At 43.2% G+C, this 24,684-nt stretch overlaps 1 protein-coding gene across 4 annotated transcripts in view; it reads right to left on the bottom strand.

The window, feature by feature from the left end:
* ARHGAP10 (Rho GTPase activating protein 10) overlaps positions 1 to 24,684 on the bottom strand; it is a 256,881-nt gene that overhangs the window by 101,478 nt on the left and 130,719 nt on the right. For all 4 annotated transcript variants that reach the window (XM_074993204.1, XM_074993205.1, XM_074993202.1 and 1 more), the window contains 5 exons: positions 24,181 to 24,287; positions 22,305 to 22,399; positions 9,880 to 9,961; positions 8,562 to 8,604; positions 4,825 to 4,890 (listed from right to left, as the gene is read on the bottom strand). In XM_074993204.1, the coding sequence (XP_074849305.1) occupies positions 4,825 to 4,890; positions 8,562 to 8,604; positions 9,880 to 9,961; positions 22,305 to 22,399; positions 24,181 to 24,287 (393 nt within the window). The remainder of the gene's footprint in view (positions 1 to 4,824; positions 4,891 to 8,561; positions 8,605 to 9,879; positions 9,962 to 22,304; positions 22,400 to 24,180; positions 24,288 to 24,684) is intronic.

Raw genomic sequence — 24,684 nt, forward strand, 5'->3', positions numbered from 1 at the left:
TGCTGATTTAGGAGCTCAAGTTTTCTAATTTAGTAAGTTGCAGCCATATCCTTATACAACAGGTCACAAGAATTCTAGTATATTAGCTACTGCTACTTTGAACTGAAGTACAGTATTTTTATTTAAGTGATTTATTTCTTCTCAGCTTGATAAAACTGAATAACACAAATCAGAAAAATCATTCAACCATTGACAATTAGATGCTCAATATGTTTTTTCCTTTTGCATACCAGAGTTTTCTGCTATGACATGACAAGACTATTCTCAGTTTCCACCCACACTAGACTGTCCTCTCTTTCCTCCCACACCTACCTCACACCCATTATGATTAGAAGAGATAAAACATGGCATACAGACACAGACTCTGAGGAGCATCTGTCTTCTATTTTCTTTTATTGAACATTACTTCCTTTCACAACTTACTGTAAAATATTCACTGTAAAAGTTGTTATAAGGTTGAGTTTAGAGCATTTACTCTTCCCTAGGTACAAAATCTGGAGTTTTGAAAGCTAACAGTTTTCCCTAATATGATTATAAAACGTACATCAGAGAGACTTGCCTAAATTATTTCACCACTTATGCTCACAGGCTGCAGTTACACTAAAGCAATCCGTCAACAGAAGTCCCTGTCAGAAGAGATTTCCCAACAAAACTTCTGTTGACAGAGTGCGGCCACACACAAAAGCCAAACGAGAGAGCGATCTGCCCTACCAACAGAGCAGCCAGGCTGCCCAGCTGCTCTCTCAACAAAACAGGCACCTGGAAGCACAGCAGACAGAGCTGCCCGTTGTTACGTCTGCAGAGAGAGCCCTCCCCCTCCCCCTGCCGGGAGCTGTTTTGTTGACAGCAATCTGTCCACGAAGGCATCATGCTTCCAAGCTTTGAGGCAGAACACTGCTGGTGAAAGTGCTGAATTTTGTGGACAAATTGTCGACAAAACCTATTTTGTGCATAAATGCACAGTGTGTTTTGTCAAGAAAACTCTAGTGTAACTGTAGCCACACAACTTATTGTACATCATTGGAAATGGGTGGGTGTAGCAGTGCACAAACTTACCTTCTATCCCTAGGGCTATGTCTAGAAAGTGCCCTACACTCAAAATACAAGACGTAATTTGCGCTACGTAAATAGCACAGCTTACTTCAAATAGATTTTTAAATAGACTATTTGCGTGTGCGGCACTGTCAAAATGGCACCACATGCTGAAAGAAAGCCCTATTTCAAGGCATCCCTGTACTCCTCAAGCAATGAGGTATACAGGGATGATGGAATAGAGTGCCTGTTATCCCCATGACAGTTTTGAGAAAATGGGCACGTTGCATAGATGCAGGAAGCTATTTTTGGGACACCGTTGTATCCTGAAATTGCGCCCACCAAGTAGGCATTGCCCTAGGAGAGCAACAGCCCATCTCATGCACAAGGCAAGATTTTTGTTTTCAAATACATCTGAAGTATGTTCAAAGCCAATGAACAGAAACAATAGTGATGGTTTTGTATAAATTTCCAAGTCACTTTCTTTTAGTTCACAGCTTGCTGGACTGTGAAATACCATATAGCAGAAATACTGCCTACACCTAGACCTGAATATTCATTTCTGAAAACTCTTAATAAAATTAAAGTAATAAAGAAGTACTTTGTTTTCACTGATAACTCTCATAATGCAACACACATAGTAGATGAAATGCACCTAATAACTATACTAAAAGAACGTTAATTAGGTTGCAAAGGCAAGCACTTCAACGTCAGGAAATGCCAGAACTGATTCATTCTATTTGTATGTATGCATTATAACAATCATATTTTTTTTTCCTAGAGGACTCTACCTCATTCAGTGCACAAATTAGACTGGCTCTAGGAATGAATGAGGGTTGTGTCACAAAGCAGACTGTTGCTTACAAGAGTCCTGCTTCATATGCAGCATTTGCTAACTTTTGAGTGTTTGACTTGCAACCTGCTAATTTAACACACACATTCAGAATTAACTTCCTTACATGGCATCATATCGCATGGCTCATCAGTAAATCCACCACAGAGATCTCTTCCACTTGAGCTAACAGTATAAACAATAGCAGAAGGCTGCAATCCTTTGTGCAGACCAGCACTGAAGTAGGATGGGACACTGCCAGTGGGTTTCACAAATATTTGCTGACAGCAGAGAAGCGGTGAGCCTTAGGAATCTCGAGTGCCATTCCAGGTTGTGGAGAGAAGTGAACTCTACTGGACACAGACACTTCCATTCACTTTCTCCAGGTGAGAGTCCTTTTGCACCTTCCCTATGCAACCTGTCCTTGCTGCAGTCCTGATCTTCTCCACCCCAAGATCATCATTCTAGTTGCACTTGCCTCAGTATCCACCCCTCAGGCTTCTCATCCCAGTCCCAATTGCCTTGGCCAGCAAATCCCAATCTCACCCCTCTGGACTCCACACCCTAATCCCAGTCTTGCCTTCCGAGCTCCTCGACTGGTTTCCCTTCATAGCCTCCCACCACCTGCAGCCTACATTCATATTCTGTATCCTTCTGGTTTTCAGTCCACACAACTCAGATCCTTCTCCCAGTCTCTTTGCCTGGCCCATCCAAGTTCTCCCCCTCTACACTGTTTCCATCTAAGATCCAGCTTCACTTCCCATGGATTCTCAGTCCCAGTATCCCCAGCCCAATCTATTTCACTGACAGATACAGCTCATCCCCTCTGCATTCAAAGCAGATTTCTTCTGCCTCCACACTGCTTAAGTCCATTAGAGGGTCACAGAGGACATAAAAGATGATCTCCCCTCTCTCACTGTTCCAGTGCCCAAAACCGAAATCGCAGGGGAAGTCCAGTTGAGCTGAGGGCCTGGGGCATGTTCACTGGAGATGGATCTGTTCGAGATGTTAGTATCTAAAATCTGAGGCATCTCTACACAGTTCATGTTACCTATGATTTGTCTAAAGCTAATAACTTAGCCAAATTTGGGAAGATCTTCAGAGGCTTGGCAAAAGGCATATTCTGGCCCACAGGACATCCCCCTTCCCCATCAAATTTCAAGTGCTTCTGCCAAAGTACGGGGGGTACTAGAGATTTACAAATAGAAGGTCACAATTTTTTTTAATGCAAGCAAAATAAGGTATTTTTCCAAGCCTTGTTCTCAGAAACAACTGAAGCATTTTAACAGAAATGTGCAATCAATCCATACTTGGAGCACACACCTAGCATGAGAAAAATTAAAAGTTTGACAAAGTTATAAAGTTAGATGGCCTTGTTAAGCAGGTTACCAGCCCAGTCTATAATAATAACAATTACACAACGCATGTGTAATTTTTGATAAACTATCCTGCTACTTCCTCACTCCTGTGGAGAAAAGTTTATGCTTTTAAGTCCTAGTTTACATTTTATAGGTTTTTTTTAAGATGACATATATAAACTAAGTTCTTAACCTAGATCACAGATTCTCAACAAGTTTTCATTTGTGGAGACCTAGATTTCAAATGGAGGTACAGACCCCTTTGGAAACCTATCTTCTGTATTCATCTTTGAAATCTTCTCTGACAGTTTCGATCAAGACTTTTACAGACACTTTACATGTAATACATGGATCATGGGTCAATAACCACTGATTGAGTAACTAAAATAATTAAAATGATGGATTAGGCTAAGGAAATCTGACAGCTATTTTCAAAAGTATAAAAGCACTAAATAATGATAGTTCATAGCTGGTCTAATCTGAAATTATTCAAAAAATCTATCAGTTGATTGATGCAAAAATCCCAGTGTAAACAGTTTCTGTAATTCTTTATTATTACTGACTAATTTCCAGCTTTACAAAAACCACTTACATTGATCAGTTATATAAGTTTCTAAGTGTACAAGTAGAAAACTTTGTACAAGCAACCCCTTAACGGCAGATGTGACAGAACTACTGTTTTACACACCTGTAGCTTGTAAGTAAGAAAAATGACCTACAATGAAGAGAATACTAATCTTCTGCTCTGTGCAACATCAATCACTGACATAACCAGCAGTTCCAGTTTGGTCAGATTAGTCAACTCCTCTGAAGGAGCATTAAGTTGGACACATCTAAAGGTGAAGAAAAAGTCATACCCTGAAATTCCAATTGCTCTTCTCATGTCAAGAGGAACTACTGGAGGGAAGTGGGTTAGTAAATTATCCATTTTCACTTTATTTTCTCTTCCAAAGGGAAAATGAACCCACATTGGTTTATTTCACTTTCCTGCCTCACTAGATATTGTTCATTTGACAAATATTTGAAGATATTTTTATACTTTTTTTTTTTTTTTTTTTAAAGCAAAGCCCTATAAGAAGCATATTATATCCTGCAGACTGAGGCATAAGAACTGCACACATACCTCGATGTCTCAGTAACCACTGGCAAATATAAAACATCCTGTGGCGGCAACCGAGTCCTTCCCAGAACTTTTTGCAGTAGAACTGCATGAAGCCTGATACAAAAGCAAGGCCGCCTACACATACAGACTCCATCAGGGTTTCTTCAGGAGTACAGAATACACTTTCATATATACAAGAGCAATCACTTTAGACCCAATAAATCCTGCATCCAGGCAGGGGCTTAGACTAAATGACCCCTGTGGTCCCTCCGAACTCTCCAGATACACAACTGACCTGCAGCACAACCCCAGCTAAAATGGTGAGGCTGGATATAAGCTGCTTCCGCCTATGGCCTCTATCTCATTCCAACCTCTACAATGGGCCTGGTGAGACTTTATATCAGATCCATGCTCACACATCATTCCCATCTTCTCGCCAAGCCTCAACCACTTGTGACCTTCCCTCACAAGCCGCAGAACTTAGCTAAATTGACTATTACCTCGTGTTTCAACGGCACTGATGCATTTTCTCAGAATCATGAATCCTATCTTATCCAACTGTGCACCTACGAGGAAAAACAGTTTGAAAAAGTTTTAAGCATAATTAATAACGTCTTTTTTTCTCTCAGATTACACGACTATACAAATACCACAGCTGTGTCTACATACCGCCTCCCTTTCAGAGGGGGTAGAAAATCTGCAAAATCAAAATTGCAGATGAGGCAGGGATTTAACTATCCCACGCCTCGTTTGCTTATTCCCACAAGATGCGGCCTTCGAAGTGGGGTCATTCCAACAGTGAAAGTGCCATGCAGACGCCGGCACTTCGAAAGGAAACCCTGACTTCAAAATTACCGTATTCCCAATTTGTTTTAGGATAAGGGAATTTTGAAGTCAAGTTTTCCTTTCAAAGCGCCAGCATCTACATGGCACTTTCAGTTTCGAAATGACCCCATTTCGAAGGCCTCATCTAGCAGGAACATGCCAATGAGGCACGGGATATTTCCATCACTGCCTCATCTGCAATTTTGATCCCATGAATTTACATACCCTCTCCAAAAGGGAGGGGGTGTGCAGACACAGCCTACATGTAGCAAGCTGGGATGTAAAATTTACAGTGTTTCAGCATGTTTCATACTAACTCTGTGTAGATGCTCTAAAGATTCCTTGATCCATTTTCACCTATGTCTTCTTCAAACCACAGTATACCAATGCACACTAGAGAACTTTCAGCGCATATCACCCAAGTACCGAGGAATGGTATAGGTATATACCCCTCTTTGCATTGCAGTAAATGTTCCTGTAGACATACTTTAAGATTCAAAAATTCAAGGCCAATGTAATTCTGATTTCTTACTAGAAATATAAAAGAGCTCACTGGCAAAATTGAGGAAAAGTTTCAGGAGCAGGCACTTTGCCACATTTTCTAAGAAACATTTTTTTTTAAACTCATATCAGTACAGACCCAATCCTCTAAGCACTTGCTATGAGGTGTAGTGACTTCAGCAGTCTATTCACAATAGCAAGACTTTCCAGGATTGGATCCTACTTAGAAACATATGTTGGCATGAGAAGAATATGATTTAAGAATATTTATTGAAAAGCAAGACAGACTAATCCTAAAAAAATTCTCAGCTCTTCGGAACATGTCGTGCAGGATCTTGCATATTTGAATACCAGCTATATGCACTGTAGCTTTTAAAGGAAAATTCCAGTTCTTAAACCACACCCATAAAACTGAACTGTGCAGAGACGACATTCTGATGGAACACCATCAGCAGCTGAAAAGACAATAACTGTATTTCAAGTCTTGTTTAAATAATATTCCTTTTCATAATAAAGTGAAAGTCACATGAAGAGAAATCTCATGAGAATTTGTCCTTTATTAAATAAAACATAGGATTACAAATCAATTTCCTAAGCTAAAAATATTATAATTTTGAACAATTTCTTGAAATCACATCCTGAAGTTTAAAATAGTAAAATCTGTTTGATCAAAAATCTGTATAACTTTTTAGCTATAAACCATCTGACAAACCTAAAAAAATGGATCCAATGTCTCATTTTAAAAAATATGTATAGTGACTAAAATCTAAGAAAATTAACCCAATTGGAGATTTAGGACATGTATGTTAATTTCTTCTCAGCAGCTAATAAATGGGCTAATACTCGAGGACCAACTGTCTTTGTGGCACTATGTAATCCCTTTTCTACTAAAATCAAACCTTGATTTAAAAACCCATGGTCTACAACTGCATTTTATCCAACCATCTCGTCTTCCACTTCGTTGATGGCTTGATCCTACACCAGGAAGGTTTTCCATCCACTGAAGTGTAACAGAATAAAGCCCAGTATTACAGAACACACAAACACTAACCCCAAATGCAAAGAGAATAGATTCCTTGATTGGTGGGATGGTATCTAATAATTACGACCGATATAAATGAATGTGATGAACCTGAGCTTGAGATGTTTGAATTTGCTAGAGGATTCTAAGAACAGAGTTCTCATAATATCAGACAGTCCATACAGAAATCTACTCAGAGTGAGCAGGATGTGTGTGGGTTTTCAACATGTAATTTTGTAACTTATCTGCCAAAGGCCAGCTCACCAAGTAAAGAAACCACAAACATGTGATCCATGAGCTTGGCACATGCTGACCCAGGTCAAAATGACCCTTTGGGATGGCAGAACACTAAAAGCTCAAGTGAATGACTCATGAGAGGGTACATGTCAGCCGATCTTTGGTCTCTGTCCATTTTACAGTCCCTTCCATAATATTAATTATAAAACCTAGCAATGAAATGCCCAAAAGGCATATTTCTTGGACACACCATTACTTAGAGATATACAAGATTACAAGAGATATAAAAGCTAATAAGTTTGTTATTGAGTTAGATCCCCAATTAACCTCTGAAGAGGTACGTGACACGGTTAAGTCAGAGGGCCTCGGAGTAGCCAACATGGTACTACTAGGGAGTTTGAGCCAGAGGGCCTGAAGGTAAATAAGACCCTGCTTCAGGGGACATTTGACAGACCATGTGACAGAGAAGTCAAGTCTCCATCTAAGACCGATTATTATACCTGCTTTATTTGCCAATCAGAATTCTGTGTAAGGCCCACATAGCCACTGAGGCTACAGTTACACTACAGTTTCTATTTCAAATAGAAACCCTGTGGCCAAAACCCCAAGCTCAAAATAGTAGGACACTATTCCAAGAGCAGTATTTCACTCCCGCTACCCCTCGTTACGAGAGGGATAGCAGGAAGTTCAAAATAGGCACTTATTTCAGAATAACTTATGCAATTTGCATCATGCAAATTGCTTAAGGTTATTTCAAGATAGGGCTATGGTGCAGCCCTGGCCTGAGGGTTTAAGCTTAGGGAATCGAGGTTTTTAGGATGACATATTGTATAGCCTTTTGCTGCTTATACAATTCTTTTTACAATAAGCTGCTGTGCACTAAGTAAGTTCAATCCCAATTGTCACTGGTACCACCTAAAACAATCTATCTATCTACACGTGGACGAAAGATCCATTTTGACATTCATTACTACCTCCTCCTCCTCAGGAAAATGTAAACAGCTAAAAAATATATTTTTTATATCTTATGGTTCACCTTTTGAAGAGACATAAGTTTTGATTTTCATTGCTGCAATAACTCACTACTCCTGAAGAATGCTGTATTTCATAATGCTATTTTTAGCAAGAAATTAGTCTTTATGCTTTTGTAATATATATATGCATAGTTGCAATATGACTAAATTATGGCTTCCAGTAGCCATAATATTGAATTTTCTGACTTCTTTACAAATATAATCTCAAGTAGCAACGTTCTGTTATATTTAGAAGTTGTGCCCTTAAGGCATTTATAGTATGAAATGAGTTGACATGAACTATAAGAGAGTTTTTCTCAAAGCAGGAGTGAATTAGATCCCAATCCTACAAACATCTATATTTGCATGTAAGTTTACTCTTGCAAGAACAACAATTAACTTCTGTGGGACAGCTTATGTTACTCAAGTTAAGCATGAGCATATGATCTTTCAGAATCACAGGTTAAGTAATTAAAGTTCATTTATTTTTTAAAGCGTATAACCCCCTTGAAAAACATTTTATCTATGCATTTCCGAATTTAAATGTTAAACATTTAACATTTTAATATAATGTTTGAAAAATAAATCTTAACACTGAATATAATAAATACACGTTGAAATAGCAGATCCAGTTACTTACTTCCTTCCCGTTTTGTGTTAGCTCTATTCAAACTGATGAACGGCTAATAAAAAATAAAAAAAAAAAATGTGAGTGCTCTACAGTAAGCCAGTTTATAAGAACAGAATCAAAATGCTTTCTGCTTAATGCCGAATAGGCACAACTGCAGCACTTGAGTGCTAACAAATACTGGGTCTCTCTTGATACACTACGTTAGCATAATGCAGACAGAACAATTTCCAGCCCATGAGGAATTCAGACATGTGACATTGTGTTTGTTCTGAAGAGCAGGAGGTCGAACTAATTAAAGTCTTTGTGAAGTGACACATTTCATTTAGAGTTGGATTAATACTAAACTGCAACCCTGTACACTGCCACAGAGCCTTACAAGAGTTATAGGTAAGGTGTCCCATTCTGGCCTCCTCTCTGCGGACAGTCTCCCTGGCTGACTACATATTTCATGAATGCACAGCAATCTGGCCAAGGAGCATATCCTGAAGACGACACTGGAGGCAAGAGGTGCTGATATTACTTCTCTCAAGTGGCATCATGGTAGCTGAGGTAGATGCAAATGTCAACTCAACCAGAAACAATATTTTTTCAATCAGTTTTTTAATTCTATTGGGTAAATCGAGTCCTGGTGAATTATAACAAGAACAGTCACAGCCTGAAAATTTTTTCGCTACGGTACTAACAAAAATGGGCACAGAATTTTAAATGCATAGCAATTATCTGCTGTGCAACAGAAAAAACAATACCTACTATTAAGACCCACTATTGGCTGGCAAGACTAAATCTACATCTAGATAGTTGAGTATAACAAGACAAATAATCCTGTGCTGGTTCCTAACTCTGAAATGCCATCCCATTCCTAAAGTACCCTAATGTGCATAATTACTCAATCATTAAGGAATTAAAAAATAATTTTAAAGAGAGACCCATTATTTCCCATTGTCCAGTATATTTTTAAAAGCATGGTAATACTGTGTCAGGAATGATCATGCAAGTCCCTTGGAACAGAGTAGATGGTTACCACAGAAAGTGATTAAGTCTACATTAGCCATTACCTAGAATAGTCATATGATTATTGTAATGGAATCTATTTATAAAGTCAATTTTTGCTGTTACCAAAATGAAACACCACAGCTTCATCACAACCTTTTCAGACTTCCATCAGGAGTCAATGTTTTATTTCACTGATAATCTTTTCCAAAAAGTCCATCCTTTTGCAGAACTATACGAAGCTGGTGTATAAGGACTGCAGAAAATATGATCAATTTAAGATACAGCATTACACTGTAACTGTATCTGAAAGATAATTCATATATTATATTCTTACAGCTTCTTTTCCATCCAAGGCTTCCATCCACAGTTTTCTATCCTCCTCAGAAAAGGCCTGCATGGTTACCGGAGTAACAGATCTACAGGAACACCAATAAAAGGAAAAATAATTATATTTGTATGTTTATTAATTAGTGCATATAACATCAATTTTGCCTCTTTTCCAATGGCCCCTCCCATCACCCTCACAAAATCCACTGTCCAAGAACAAAGTTTGTTTCTGCTATATTACAGAACATTTCTCACCCTTAAAATTGATTGTTCATATCATTCTGTACATTAGTCAGCCAGAAAATATATCAATCCACTATAAGCCACTTATTTAAAGTAGAAGACTGTTAATTTCACCAAAACCTTAGAACTACTGAAGATTGCAAATTATGACCTAAGTATGCAAAGATCTGGGCTACTGCGTAACAATACTTTGTTCATTTATTTGAAATGTACAGTTCAGTTTTAGTTATTTGTGCCAATACTGTACTCTAGAACATTCCAGTAAATATTCTACAGAACATTTTATAAAGAGTAATTGAGTCTTACTATAATGCCTCGTTACAAAATTCAACTATTAATTTCTTCCTAACTAGCAGAAAAAATTTTTAAATTTGACATGTAATTATTAATAAGTGTAATAAGAGATTAGTGAAAATCTTTTTTATAGTCTTTTTTATAGCATGTAAGAGGAAACTGAATATAAAAATGGGAGAACGAGAAAAGGAAAAACGAATAACTGTGAAACTTAGCAAAGAAAACAAGAGTAAGGAAAGTTAACAGCTGTAATAAAATAGGATATGTGATGCTCGTAATTACTTTCCTGACAATAAATAAATGTACAACATTCATTCTGCCACTGAATAATGTATTTAAAATATGACAAGCCTCAATCTTTTTTTATTTTTCCCTTCCAGTTACTGAAATACTTTTTGACTTTCAGCACAAAACAGTGCAGATAGAAATTACGGTTCTCTGACCTCTTGCTCAGTGCATCTCTTTGGATTATACATGAGGGCAAAATACACATACGATCCAGGGATTCAAGATACTGTAGTAAGCAGAAGCTCCTTGCCTCAGATTTTTTTTTTAATTGTCCTTCCTTTGAGCCAATGCTGGACCCAGGGGAGCCAATTATAATTATGGAAAAGAACTGAACTGCAAATGGTATAAATATTTCTCTTTAAAGCTATTAAAGCTATCATTGCACATACAAGAAGTATCCTGATCTCCTGAAAAACACTACTTCCTCCAGCAGATGTAAAAATAAACCATTAAAAAAAAAAAAAGCCTTTGGCGGAACTTCTTTAAATATGAGGCTAAATATATGGAAACACACATATGAATAGAAGTAGCAAACTTGCAGGGAAGGAACAACTTTCCAAGTCAAAAAGGCTTTCCAGGGTTCAAAAAGGTCATTTTACATTATTCAGTTTCAAGCAGGCTAAATGTACAAAACTGAACAATTCTGAAAGGAAAGAAAAGCAGGAAAATGGCTCAGCTCGAAAACGGACCATGAATATTTTAGCATCTTATCTCCATTTTATTAGTGAAAGTTAAAACTGAGTGTCTGGCTTTTGCATAATGCAAATACTCCTCCTCTTCCCTGGTATTATAAAAAGTTGAAAGCACTTAAACTGGGATCTCCAGACAGCAATCCAACCTCAGCACATTATCTATGGCAGGGCTGAGCAAACTTTTTAGGTCACACCCCCATTTTCGGCCCTGCAGTTAGCTGCCCCCCTGCCAACCTGTGGCAGTACCACAAAAAGACATGTAGGGGGTCATGCCAAAAGGGGGTGGGATGCTCGGGAAGGGGGTGCAGGGAGGTTTCAGGGGGGAGAACCCCAGGAGGGACCCTAAGAGGACACCTCATCAAGTCAGAAAGTCGCCAGCTGCCCCTGCCACTTGTCGCAGGGCCTCTGTGCCCCCTTCTCCCTCCATGTGACATGTGGCAGGCAGGGGCACGCGCTGGCCTGGGGGCTCAAGTGCTGAGTGAACAGCTCCTCGCAGAGGAACATGCTGTGGAGCCAGGCTGGCTGTGATGCCATGAGGGGAGCCTGAGCACCAGGACACCCATCCCCAACCAGTCCGGGCCCCACTGCCAGGAACTAGCCACCTCAGCTTGGCAGAGAGGCAGACACCACAGGTGCACCCGCCCCCTCTCCGACTGGCCCAGTGACAGGGGAGGGTGACTTTCCCTTGGTGACACAGCGAAAGATAAGGCAAGGGGCCCAATCGCCCTGTACCCCACTTACAAAATGTCAAGACCCCCCCTGGGTGACGTGCCTCCCACTTTGTGCACCCCTATTCGAACGGACACTATTTGCAGGCCATGTTGAAATTAAACCAGAAAATCCAAAAAGAAGTGCAATACATTCTCTGTCTCTCTCCAGCATATCAGAAGAATCATTCATGTTCTGTACCAATACCAAGTTTGGCTAATATTTATGGTTTTTTCTCCCCGACAAAGAATGCCTACAATTTACAGTTTCACTTCTAAAAATTTGCCAGCATTATCACCCGTCAGAGAGCCTAAATTACACTAAAATTGCCATCACTGCTGCTTCTGAAGGAACCAAAATTAGCTGGTAACAATGCAAGAAACTTTTTGGAGCTAAAAACCTCTTAGCCAGGGAAAATCTATTGCATCATCAGGGTATACAGTAAACTACTTTGATGAAAAGCCTCTTACCAGAGGGAACAGAGTATAAAATGTTCTACAAAAAATATTTTTATGGGTAAGTGCAGGTATTATTTACCTTCCACTGCAAAGGTCAAAAAAAAAAGGTGGGGGGAGTTGCAAATATAGAAACAGTATGAAATAAGGAAATATGGGCCTTCTGTCCAACTAAAGTTTAAATATTCAGAACTACTAACCTCTTCCACTGTCACTGTAAAAACAAGTACACCAATGTTTAACTGTAACAGAGAGAAAGCCGTGATAGTCTATATACTATCAAAACAAAAAAGCAGTTAAATAGCACTTTAAAGACTAACAAAATAATTTATTAGGTGAGTTTTCGTGGGACAGACTCACTTCTTCAGACCATAGCCCTACCAGAACAGACTCAATATTTAAGGCACAGAGAACCAAAAATAGTTACCTTGATTAAAAATAGTCACCTTAATAATTTTTTTTTCTGATTTGTCCACCTTGATTACTATTTTTGCTTGTCTCTGCCTTAAATATTGAGTCTGTTCCGGTAGGGCTATGGTCTGAAGAAGTGGGTCTGTCCCACGAAAGCTCACCTAATAAATTATTTTCAGTCTTTAAAAGTGCTACTTGACTGCTTTTTGTTTCAATGTTTAATGATTTCTCAAGAAACTGGAGTACTTCAAAGAATTAGATTCCCATAGTACAGACCTATTATTATGTTGTGAAAATTTCAGTGTAGAAAAGTATAAAATGTGATAGTAAATCAGAAGAATTGGTATCTATCTGTTGTAAGCCAGAAGCAAATTTTGGAGCCCACAAAACCAAACAGCCTAGATTCTAAGTAACCGTAAAGGACAACAAAAATCTTTCTGATTAAAAGAAAGAGAAGTTACTCACCGTAGTAACAATGGTTCTTCGAGATGTATCCCCGTGGGTGCTCCACGATAGGTGTCGGGCTCGCCCCGGCGCCGCAGATCGGATCTTTCCAGCAGTTTCTGCCGGACCGCGCATGCGCCGGCACGCGCCGCTCCCCTGCACGCTCCCGGCCACGTGCGCGATCCGGTCCCCGCCAGTTCCTTGACCAACCGCCTTGGATGCTCCTGAAAAACACTAAACAGAGATCCGAAGCGGGGAGGATGGGCGGGTGGTGGAGCACCCACAGGGACACATCTCAAAGAACCATCGTTACTACGGTGAGTAACTTCTCTTTCTTCCTCGAGTGTCCCCGTGGGTGCTCCACGATAGGTGACTACCCAGCAGTAACCCAAGAAAGGAGGTGGGTAATTGGGTTATGTGCAGCTTGCCCCTGAAAGGACCGCTGTCGAGAGAGGGGTATCCTCTTGGAACACCCTGTGTAGGGCATAATGCTTGGCGAAGGTGTCATAGGATGACCATGTCGCCGCTCTGCAGATGTCTTTTAGCGCAATGCCCTTGAAAAAGGCTGTTGATGCCACCACCGCCCTGGTGGAGTGAGCCGTAGGCAGGGCCAGTAAAGGAGTCTTTCTAAGTTCGTAGCACATTTTTATACAGGATACGATGTGCTTCGAGATTCTCTGCAAAGAGAGACCTTCTCCTTTTGATCTGGGAGCGAGAGAGACTAGGAGTCTATCCGTTTTTCGGAAGGACTTAGTCCTGTCTATATAAAAAGCCAGCGCCCTCCTCACGTCCAGGAAGTGTAGGCGCGCCTCTTTATTGGAGTTATGAGGCTTTGGATAAAACGAGGGTAAGACTATAGGTTCGTTAATATGAAACTCTGAAGAAACTTTCGGAACAAAGGCTGGATGCAGCCGTAAGGTTACCGCCTCCTTCGAAAATACTGTGCAGGGTGGCGTTGCCATAACTGCCGCGAGCTTGCTCACCCTGCGAGCTGACGTGATCGCAAGAAGGAAGGTCGTCTTTACCGTAAGGAGACGGAGGGAAACTGTGGCTAAGGGTTCAAACGGTGGTCCCGTTAGCGCGTTAAGCACCAGGTCCAAGCTCCACGAAGGGGGAAATGGTTTCCAAGGGGGATACAGGTTTACCAGCCCCTTCAGGAACCTGGTAACCATGGGATGGGCGAACACCGTGGGCCCTTCCTCTTCGTGTTGGAAAGCCGATATAGCGGCAAGGTGGACCTTCAACGAGGATAGGGAGAGTCCGCCTCTCTTGAGGTCCAGTAAGTATTCTAAAATTACAGGTATAGGCACAGCAAGGGGAGCTAATTGCTTGGTAGAACACCATGCAGTGAATCGAGTCCATTTCTGTTTGTAGGTCTTCCTGGTGGAAGTCCTTCTGCTACTTTGTAGGACTTGTTGCACTCCCTCCGTACATGTGCTCTCTAGGGAGCTGAGCCATGGATTAACCATGCTTGCAGTCGCAGGCCTCGGGGGTGTGGGTGCACTATAGACCCCTGGGCTTGCGTAAGCAGGTCTGGCACCACCGGAAGGGGCATCAGTGGGCAGTCCGACATGCGCAGGAGTAAGGGGAACAATTGCTGTCGATCCCAAGTTGGGACTACTAGGATCATGCGGGCTCGTTCTCTCCTGGCTTTCTGCAAGACCTTGTGGATGAGCACTGTGGGAGGAAATGCGTAGAACAGGGGGCCCTTCCACGAGATTGCGAATGCATCCCCCAGGGACCCCCCGTCCCAGTCCTGCCCTGGAGCAGTATTGTGGGCACTTCTTGTTGCGATGAGTGGCAAACAGGTCTATCTGGGGAAACCCCCATGCATGAAAAATTGGTTGTAGCAGATCGGAACGGATCTGCCACTCGTGTGTGAGTGCGAAGTGCCTGCTCAACTGGTCTGCCTGCACATTGTGAGCGCCTGGTAAATACGAGGCTTTCAAAGTTATATTGTTGGCGATGCACCAGTTCCACAGGCGGACTGCTTCCGCACATAAGGCACGGGACCGAGCTCCTCCTTGTCGATTTATATAAAACATGGTGGAGGTATTGTCTGTTTTGATCCCGACTACTTTGCCTTGTATATGGTCTCGAAAGTGTTTGCAGGCATTGAACACTGCTCTGAGCTCCAGTATATTTATGTGCAGCGACTGTTCCGTAGGGGACCACAGTCCCTGCGTCACCTTTTCACCCATGTGTGCTTCCCACCCTATGTGGGAGGCGTCAGTGGTGAGAAAGATAGATATTTGTGGTTGATGAAAGGGTACCCATTAGCATGTTCTTGGGGTTCACCCACCATTGCAGGGATCTGCGCACCTCTGTCATGGGCGACACCACCCTGCGGACGGTGTGCGCTGCCGGTTTGTAGACACTTGCCAGCCAGTGCTGCATGCTGCGCGTATGCAATCTGGCATTCTGTACTACAAACGTTGCTGCTGCCATATGGCCTAGCAGCTGTAAGCACGTTCGAACTGGCACCGTGGGGCTGAAGGTGATGACTTGTATGAGGGAACCAATGGCGCGAAAGCGGGCATCTGGTAGATAAACCCTTGCTGTGATGGAGTTTATGAGTGCCCCTATGAACTCTATGTCCTGTGTGGGGTCGATCTTTGACTTCTCCAGGTTGATGACCAGGCCCAGCGAAGAGAACATGCCTGCTGTAACGCGTATCATGCGTAGTACCTCTTCCTTCGAGGCCCCTTTCAGTAGGCAGTCGTCCAGATATGGGAATATAAACACCCCCTGTCTGTGCAGGCAGGCTGACACCACTGCCAGGGTCTTGGTAAATACTCTGGGGGCCGAGGAGAGGCCGAACGGCAGAACTTTGTATTGGAAATGTTCTTTGCCGACCATAAACCGGAGGAAACGTCTGTGAGCCGGGTGGATTGTTATATGGAAATACGCGTCTTGTAAGTCGAGGGCTGCAAACCAATCTCCATCATCCAGTGCCGTAAGTTTAGAGGCGACTGTGATCATCCGAAAGCGTTGTTTGCGCAAGTACCGATTGAGGCCTCGAAGATCTAGGACAGGCCTCCAGCCTCCTGTTTTTTTCTCTGTAAGGAAGTATCTTGAATAGAACCCTTTCCCTTGGAGTTGCTCCGGCACTCTTTCCACTGCCCCTATAAGCATAAGATGGTCCACCTCCTGCTTGAGTCTCGGTTCGTGGGAGGCGTCCTTTAGATGGGGCCTGGGTGGAGGTCGTGGCGGTGAGAGTGACTGGAAGGGGATCGCGTAACCCGTGGCTATGATCTCCAGTACCCATTTGTCTGTGGTGATCTTTTGCCACTGGGCGTAGAACGGTCGGAGGCAATGAGGGAACATTAGCTTTGGATGACATTGCGCGATGGTAGTGATAGTGCAGCCCTCGACCTGTCCGTCAAACTTGTTGCCTTTGGCCCTGCCCCGAGGATGCATGGCTCTGTTGGGAACGTCGCCTGGGAGTTCTGTACTGTTGGTGCTGTTGATGCCGCCCTTGCTCGTAGCCCCTTTGGTAGTGAGCACGCTCGGGTTGATACGGGTATCGTCTTTGCTGAGGGTAATACTTTTTCTTCCTGTATGGAGGGGTATAAATCCCCAAGGTTCTGAGAGTAGCCCTTGAGTCCTTACTGGAATGAAGGACCGAATCAGTTGATTCAGCAAACAACTTGTGTGTGTCAAAGAGGAGATCAACGATCTTCGCCTGCAGATCCCTGGGGATACCTGATGTCTGAAGCCAGGATTCCCTGCGCATGACCACTGCCGTAGCCGTTGAGCGTGCCGCCATATCTGCTATGTCCAGGGCGATCTGAACTCCTGTCCTCGAGGCTGCGTAGCCTTCCTGCACGATGGCCTTCAGCACCGGCTTCTTATCCTCTGGAAGCGAGTCCATGAGGGAAGTCAGCCTGGATAATTGTCAAAGTTATGGTTCGCTAGGTGTGCTGCATAATTTGCCATTCTCAACGGTAGGGTAGAGGAGGAGTAGACCTTTCTGCCGAATAACTCTAGCTTCTTGGCATCTTTGTCCATTCCCCCTGTCTTGTACTGAGAAGTTTTTGACCTCTGTTGAGACGATTCCACCACCAGAGAATTTGGTTGTGGGTGACTGAACAGGAACTCCATGCCCTTCACCGGGACGAAGTATTTCTTATCCACTCTCTTGTTTATAGGTGGAGCGGACGCAGGGGTCTGCCATATCGTGGTAGCGGACTCCATAATTGCTTCGTCAAGCAGAATAGCTATTTTGGAAGAGGCCGGAGGTCTCAGGTTTTTGAGGAGCTTATGGTGCTTCTCCTGCACCTCTGCTGTTTGGATGCCTTGCGTAAAGGCCACCCTTTTAAACAGCTCTTGGAACTGTTTGAGATCGTCCAGGGGGTGGACGTCCCCAGGGGCCGTAGCCTCGTCGGGGGAGGATAGAGAGGAACCACTAGGGTAAGCCTCTCTGGATCCCTCTGGGTCCTGTTGACGGTGATACATCTTCTCGCTGGAGGCTTTCGAGGGGAAATCTCGGCCAGAATCAACTCCCCCTGAGATATTTGAGTTTCCGTCCCCATCCGCGATTGCCCTCGGGGATAGTGAACCGTCTGAGGGGACTTGTCCCTGGGGGAATGCCTATGGTGTCTATGCCCCGCATGATAGGGGTGACCATGGCAACACGGGCACGGTTCCTGGGATGGAGACCTGGACCACTCTCGAGGCGCATACCCCTGGCGTCTGGGGGAGCGAGATCGTCTGGGTGATTGAGACAATGGTGAGACTGACTTGTGATACTACTCCAGGGGGTCAAATCCCAGAAAAGGCGAGGGTGGCCCGAGCCATGGTGACGCTGGCTGGAGGAACGGGGAGGGAGGCTCAGGGTAGACTGGGGGAGACCCCTGCCTCCTTGTTGGAGTTTGCAGCATAAGGGGCGGGCTTAGAGAGAGCAGCCCTGCAGCCCTGTCTGGAGAAGGGCTGCGGTGCCGGGTTTTCTCTGCCGCCTTTCCCCTCCCCTGTGGGGCTGACTCCGCCCCTTTCCGCGCCGGGGATCTCGGCCCTGCTGTCGGCACCGCGCTCAGCACGCTTTGCTGCGGAGTCGCACGGGTGGTCTCCCCCGGCGCCTGCAGGCCACGTGCCTGCGAGCTCCGCACCGTCGGCGCCCCGGGGGTCTGTGCCACTAGCTGCGGTGCCGCCGGTTCCGGCGCTTGCCTGGCCGCCGCTCTGCCCTCGGGGCGGGCCAGCTGTTTGATTATCGGAGGCTCAGCCTCTGCCACGTGCGCTTCCGCACCACCGCCGCTCATCTGTGATTGTGGCTGAGGACTATGTGCTGCACCCGTCCCGCTCGCTGTGGCTGCCGGCAGGGATCGGGTTGGCGAGAGCTTCCACTGTTTTTGTACTGATGGGGTGAGGGAAGCCGCCTTCCTTTTATGAGCCCCTGCAGGTCCCTCTTGTTGGGGCCGCTCCGGCACGTCTGGCTGGAGGGCCTTGTCAAAGAGCAGCATTTTTAGCCGCATTTCTCTGTCCTTCCTTGCTCTAGCCGTGAGCTTTGCGCAGAAGGAGCATTTTTGGGTGACGTGAAATTCCCCCGGCACCTAATACACTGACTGTGCCCATCAGAGGCCGGCATAGCTTCGCAGCATGACTCACACTTCTTGAATCCTGAAGAGGACATTGTGGTGAGTCTTTGAGTTGTTAATAGGGTACCTAGCACCTTCTCTGTGCTTGTTCCCCTCTCGGACCCAGCCTGCCGCGGAAGGAGGCCTAATGGCCTTACGTCCCCGGGCCTCCGCTGCTCCTCTTGTTACTAAGGCTTTTATATACCTTTTTTTTTTTTTTTTTGCAATAAGAAAAACAACAAGCTAACTTAAAGACTGAAAAGAAACTCTAAAAACACTTAAAACATTAAATACGCTGACTATGGCCGCAGCCTGAGTGGATTCCGTCTGCAGCCGATGGCGGTTAAGAAGGAACTGGCGGGGACCGGATCGCGCACGTGGCCGGGAGCGTGCAAGGGAGCGGTGCGCGTAGGCGCATGCGCGGTCTGGCAGAAACTGCTGGAAAGATCCGATCTGCGGCGCCGGGGCGAGCCCAACACCTATCGTGGAGCACCCACGGGGACACTCGATGAAGAAAAGAGAGTTAGTTTCACGCAGAGAGAACTTTGAAAGCAAACCTGTGTCAGTTGGTTGCTAAACTTGAGATTATTTCATAAAAAAGTCATTGGTCATTCTCTGTGTCACAGCCACTGGGACACACAAAAACCTAAGACCAGTGGCCAGTCTTTTAACTGCTTTGATGATGGTGTCTGAGCAATACATGGCAGGCCTGTGCAGGCTGCTACTGATGGAGCAAGGGCAGCTGCTAAGCCCCGAAAATCAGCTGAGATTATGCCAGTACAGCTTCTATCCCAAGAAGCACCTCTCAGTATCACAAGAGGAAACCCTGTCTACTGGGCACAGCAAACAGGAATTGGTTCATCTTTTGCAGGGGAAGATTGGCATGAAAAAGTATTTCGTAGGATCAACCACACATACTCCATTCCAGCTCACTGGCAATGAACATACAACACAGAAACAGAGAAAGAACTGATTTGCAACAGAATGCAGTTTGACCAAAGTACAGGTTGAACCTCTCCAATCCATTACTCTCTCATCCAGCAACATCTGTAATTTAGCTTGATTTTAGTTAGCTGGACAGTCACTTATCATGGGTGTGGCCAAGTTTCCCATGGTCCCAAAAAGTTTATTTACAGTCACGAGTCCTGACTCTCAGCGTTCTGTGCTGCTATTTAGCATTAACTTACCCCTAAATGTCTTCTAAGAGCCTGAGAAACAGTGGAAATGTTGGCAATGCTACACAATACTGACCTCCCACAGTCCAGCAAATTCCCTGGTTTGCCACAGGTCAGGTCCCAAGGGTGCCAGACTAGACGGGTTCAGCCTGCAGTATTTTTATCATAATGCCCCTCTAAACTAGATCGATCTCCCTCTTTCCCCCACAAAAACAGAGGTCAGTCAAGGTTGAAAATAAAAAATGTGACGTATTTTAAGAGATCAGATCTCTGTATAGGCAAAATAAGCGCACATCAGTTTGCTGAATTTGAGATAACTCGATAGAATACAAACAGTCAAACAGGACAGACAGATGAAGCATTATACTGGATGTGTCATGTTATTCCCTGTAATGAAAACTCAGTACAGTAGGACCTTAGTTATAAACACCTGAAGGTTGGTCATAACTCTGAATGAAACATGGTTGCTCTTTCTGCAATTTATAATTGAACATTAACTTAACAGAGCTTTGAAGCTTTACTATGCAGAAGGAAGAGGTAGCTTTTATCCATCTTAGTTTAAATGAAGCAAAACACAGAAAGTTTCCTTACCTTGTCAAAGCTTTTTAGCTGCCTTTCCCCCGACTTTTTTAGTCCATTAACACAGCACTATACTGTACTACTGCATTTGCCTTTTCTTTTCTCCCCCCATCCCTTTTTTTTTGGGGGGGGGGAGGGGGGAGTTGGGTTGAAAGCCGAGGAAAGGATCCTCTGTATCTGCCTAACTGCGTACTTCAGGTTCCAAATGAGGTGTGTAATTAATCAATCAGTTTATAACACTGATGTTCATAACTCTCAGGTTCTAGTTTATGTTAGACTTTTACATGGACTTTGCAAACCATAATGAGAATAAATGGCCTACTTCTAACTTACCCCAAATGCAGCTTTGTCATATGCCTTTCATTTCAGCAGTACAGTAAAACCTAAAACCCCAACTTACATGGGGGTTGTGTTCCTCGCAACCCCGTGTAACTCATATTTTGTGTAAATCGGGGGAGGGGGACCCCTTCCTCCTCCTCTGAGCCCCTGGGAGCTGGGAGCCAGGTGTAGCAGCACCTGGTCACTTCCCAGGCTCCAGGTCAGCCCCAGCTCCCTAGGGACTCAGAGGAGGAGGGAAGGGAAAAGCCCCTCAGTCCCGAGCAGCAAGGAGCCAGGCACAGTAGCACCTGGTCAGTTTCCCGGCTTCCCACTGCTTGTGTGAGCCAGGAAACTGACCAGGCTGCTGCATCTGGCTCCCAGCTACCTGGGGCTGAGGGGCTTCCTCCTTCTCCCCTCTCCTCCCAGCAGCAGTGTCCTCCTGGCTTCCCCCAGCTGCCCCTTTCAGTGCTCTGCCGCTGCCTCTAGCTCTTGGAGCCAGCGGTGGAACGCTGAAAGGGGAAGCCATGGGGCTGGTCCTTTCAGCACTTGGCCGCTGGCTCCAAGGGATGGATCCAGAGGCTGAGTGCTGAAAGGAGCAGCCCCAGGGCTCCCCTCAGCTGGGGGGAGTGGGTGACGGGAGCCCAGGATTTCGACATTTGCATTAATACAATTAACGGATATATCGAACTCATGTAAAGCGGGGTTTACTGTAAGAACAAACCACAGGAAGCTATAATTCTCCATGGACTTTTTTTCCACTAATGGTGAAATAACAGAGAACCCAAAATTTGGGCTATTGGTGATGTGATATTTTTGGACAACAAGGTCTATGACATCTGGTGGTCATGGATTCATGCATTATCCATAGTAACCCTTGTCTTCCAACAAAGCTACGTGTGCTTCAATTAAGATTACAGCCCACATTTTATAATTATTATTGTAAACAGTGTTGCGTATACAAAGAACCATAGTGCATGAGCCAAGAAAGAATCCATCTCTTCTGTGCTTTTTCTACAAAGCGAAAACCACAGGCGATGTCTACATTTGAAGGTAAATATACCCATTGCCTCATAACCTTGGATAGTCAAGCTAAACATAAAGTCATGACTACTTTGTTTGCATATTACTCTAGAGATGCTTAGCTTGCAGGGAACCATTTTATTACTGTGTATCTGAGATCCTCACAATGAGAAGCAGTACAAAGAAATCCAAGTTATTAGCATTTATGTTGATGTAAATTTTACCAGCTTACCTGTCTGCAGCGTCTATGTCGAAACAGAAACGCCTGTCTGTAGTATCCATACTTCTTTTGGTACAGCTTGTAAGGAGGAGAACATCCCCATCACCCTACAAACAAAAGATTTGTATATGCTTGATGTAATAGCAAAACTGAAATCCAAAGTGTCTGTAAGCTAAGAGATGCCTCCTCAACTCAATAAACCAATATTAAAGTAAAAGCAAAAGCTGGATTGAAACTGACATATGCCATGGAATTCAATTATGGTTGCCATTCAGGTCTTTGAAATCTAAACATGTACTACAGAAGTCTCACAAGTCACAGTTATTTTATACATTTTATACACCTGCAACAATACAAAGTTTATTTGATACTTGATAGTTTAAATGAATAAAAGCAAACAAAAAAATCAGAACTTTGCACCCAATGCAGCATCAATGCAGACATATTATAAGAAAGACTTTCATTACAACAATTTTCCCTAGACATGGTAATATTCCAGATTCCACATGAAAGAATATAATTACAGTAGTTAGAACAGAAAAGGGACCTGCAGTATCATGAAGTCTGACTTGTATAGCAAACCCACCATGTGTTCATAGCACATTTGCCCATTCAACCTCACAGTTTATACCACGTATTTGATTTTTGGGTGCTGAGTGTCAATAAGCTGACATATGAACGCTCTCTGGTATCAGAACATGCATCCATTAGTTTTATGTGCTGGTCAATGCTTTATGCATGTCAATTAATGTCAACATTTCCAGATGCACAAAGCTTTGGTTTGGAAGAATAATTAACACTGTGTCATTCAATAAGGGGAATCATCAAAAAAGTACAAATACCAGACTACAACAGGTCATATTTTTTAGCTTAACTTCCTTACTGGTGTCTGTTTAGAAACTTTTTAGCACACGCTTACATGTTTTTAAGTTCACTAAAATGGTTTATTGACGTCACAACAAACCAAAGCAGTGTTTCCCAAAGTGTGGTACATATTTCACTGGTGGTACATAAATGAATTTCCAAGAGTATACAGCAGAAAATAAATTACTAAAAATCAGGAGATAAGCACTGGAACAGCACTGGGAGTAGGGGTATGCCAAGAAGGCCAAAGTCCTGAAAGGGGTTTGTGAATGTTTTCAGCCTGGGAAACACTGAACTGGAGTGTGCCTATATGGCTTTATAGACTTCCCACAGCACTTAGGCTCAGATGTCATTAGGCACTCGTGAAAATTTTACCCAAACTCTGCTTATTTACAAATGAACAGAAATGTTTTACTAGGAATGATGAAGACAACCTCTTCTGCACCAACCATACTAGATACAATCTTCAATGCAAGTGCAAGCCCTGTGAATTATTAAAACGAAGCCGGACAAAAACAGAGCAAGACACTCTGGGAGATCTAAAATGTCTTTTTTTCATCTTCAAAATGTATTATATCTGGGGAGACAAAAAAAACCCAAAACCCAAATTTCACTCTCACTAGTGAAGTCATTTAATCACTTCAATTGGAATTAAGGGCATTCAGCATCCAACGGAGGACTGAGTCCTGAATGTCCTAGAGGCTATCAAGGAAAGCTTAAATTACATTTCTGATAGTATGTGCAAATTTCATTTCATTTTTAAAATTATTTAAAAGCCTCCTAACCCAACCCCTCCTCTCATCAGCTCTCCTGTCAATGGAAGAAGAATTTGGATGGAGTATAAATCAGAAACCTAACGCTACTGTACTTTCTCAATTCACACTTTGTTATAATCAGACTAAACTTTAAATCCCTTTAGTAAAACTCACACACAAAAGGCATAATAGCTGTATTTTCTTATCTTATCTAACATATCCTCTCATTTAGATACAGGGCATGAATTAGTATAATGAAATGTACTTACAAGTTTCCCTCCTGACCTGTGTTCAAATGGGATCATGGTTAACTTCTTTGTTTCCTTTCTGTACATACAATAATGTTTTACCCAACTGGAGCCAAATGGGGCAGGCCCTTAAAGAAAATCAAAACATTAACTACATTTTATTATTTCAGATGTTTTGTTCCTCTTCCCAGTTCACAAAAAATCTACTTAAGGTATCATTACATTCCTAAAGACAACTCCATAAATGTATGAAGTCACAAAGTTGAGCACTATTGCTTTTAAATCACAATAAGTGTTAGCCAGTGTTCAACTGTTTTGTGCACAATTATAAGCTGTACTCTGTTCTCACCGATATTTGCAATCTAATGGAAACAGCTCTTATTAGCTGAATCTCCATATTACCTCATTCACTCCTAGACAAAAACATTTTTGCCTCTACAATTGCTTACAATGAAATCTAAGGCACATTACACATGCTCAGAAACAAGTAAGCAGTAATCCTAGTTCTATGTCAAAATGCTGTCT

Source organism: Carettochelys insculpta, chromosome 4 (genome assembly GCF_033958435.1).
Source record: "Carettochelys insculpta isolate YL-2023 chromosome 4, ASM3395843v1, whole genome shotgun sequence".
NCBI classification, from domain to species: domain Eukaryota; kingdom Metazoa; phylum Chordata; order Testudines; family Carettochelyidae; genus Carettochelys; species Carettochelys insculpta.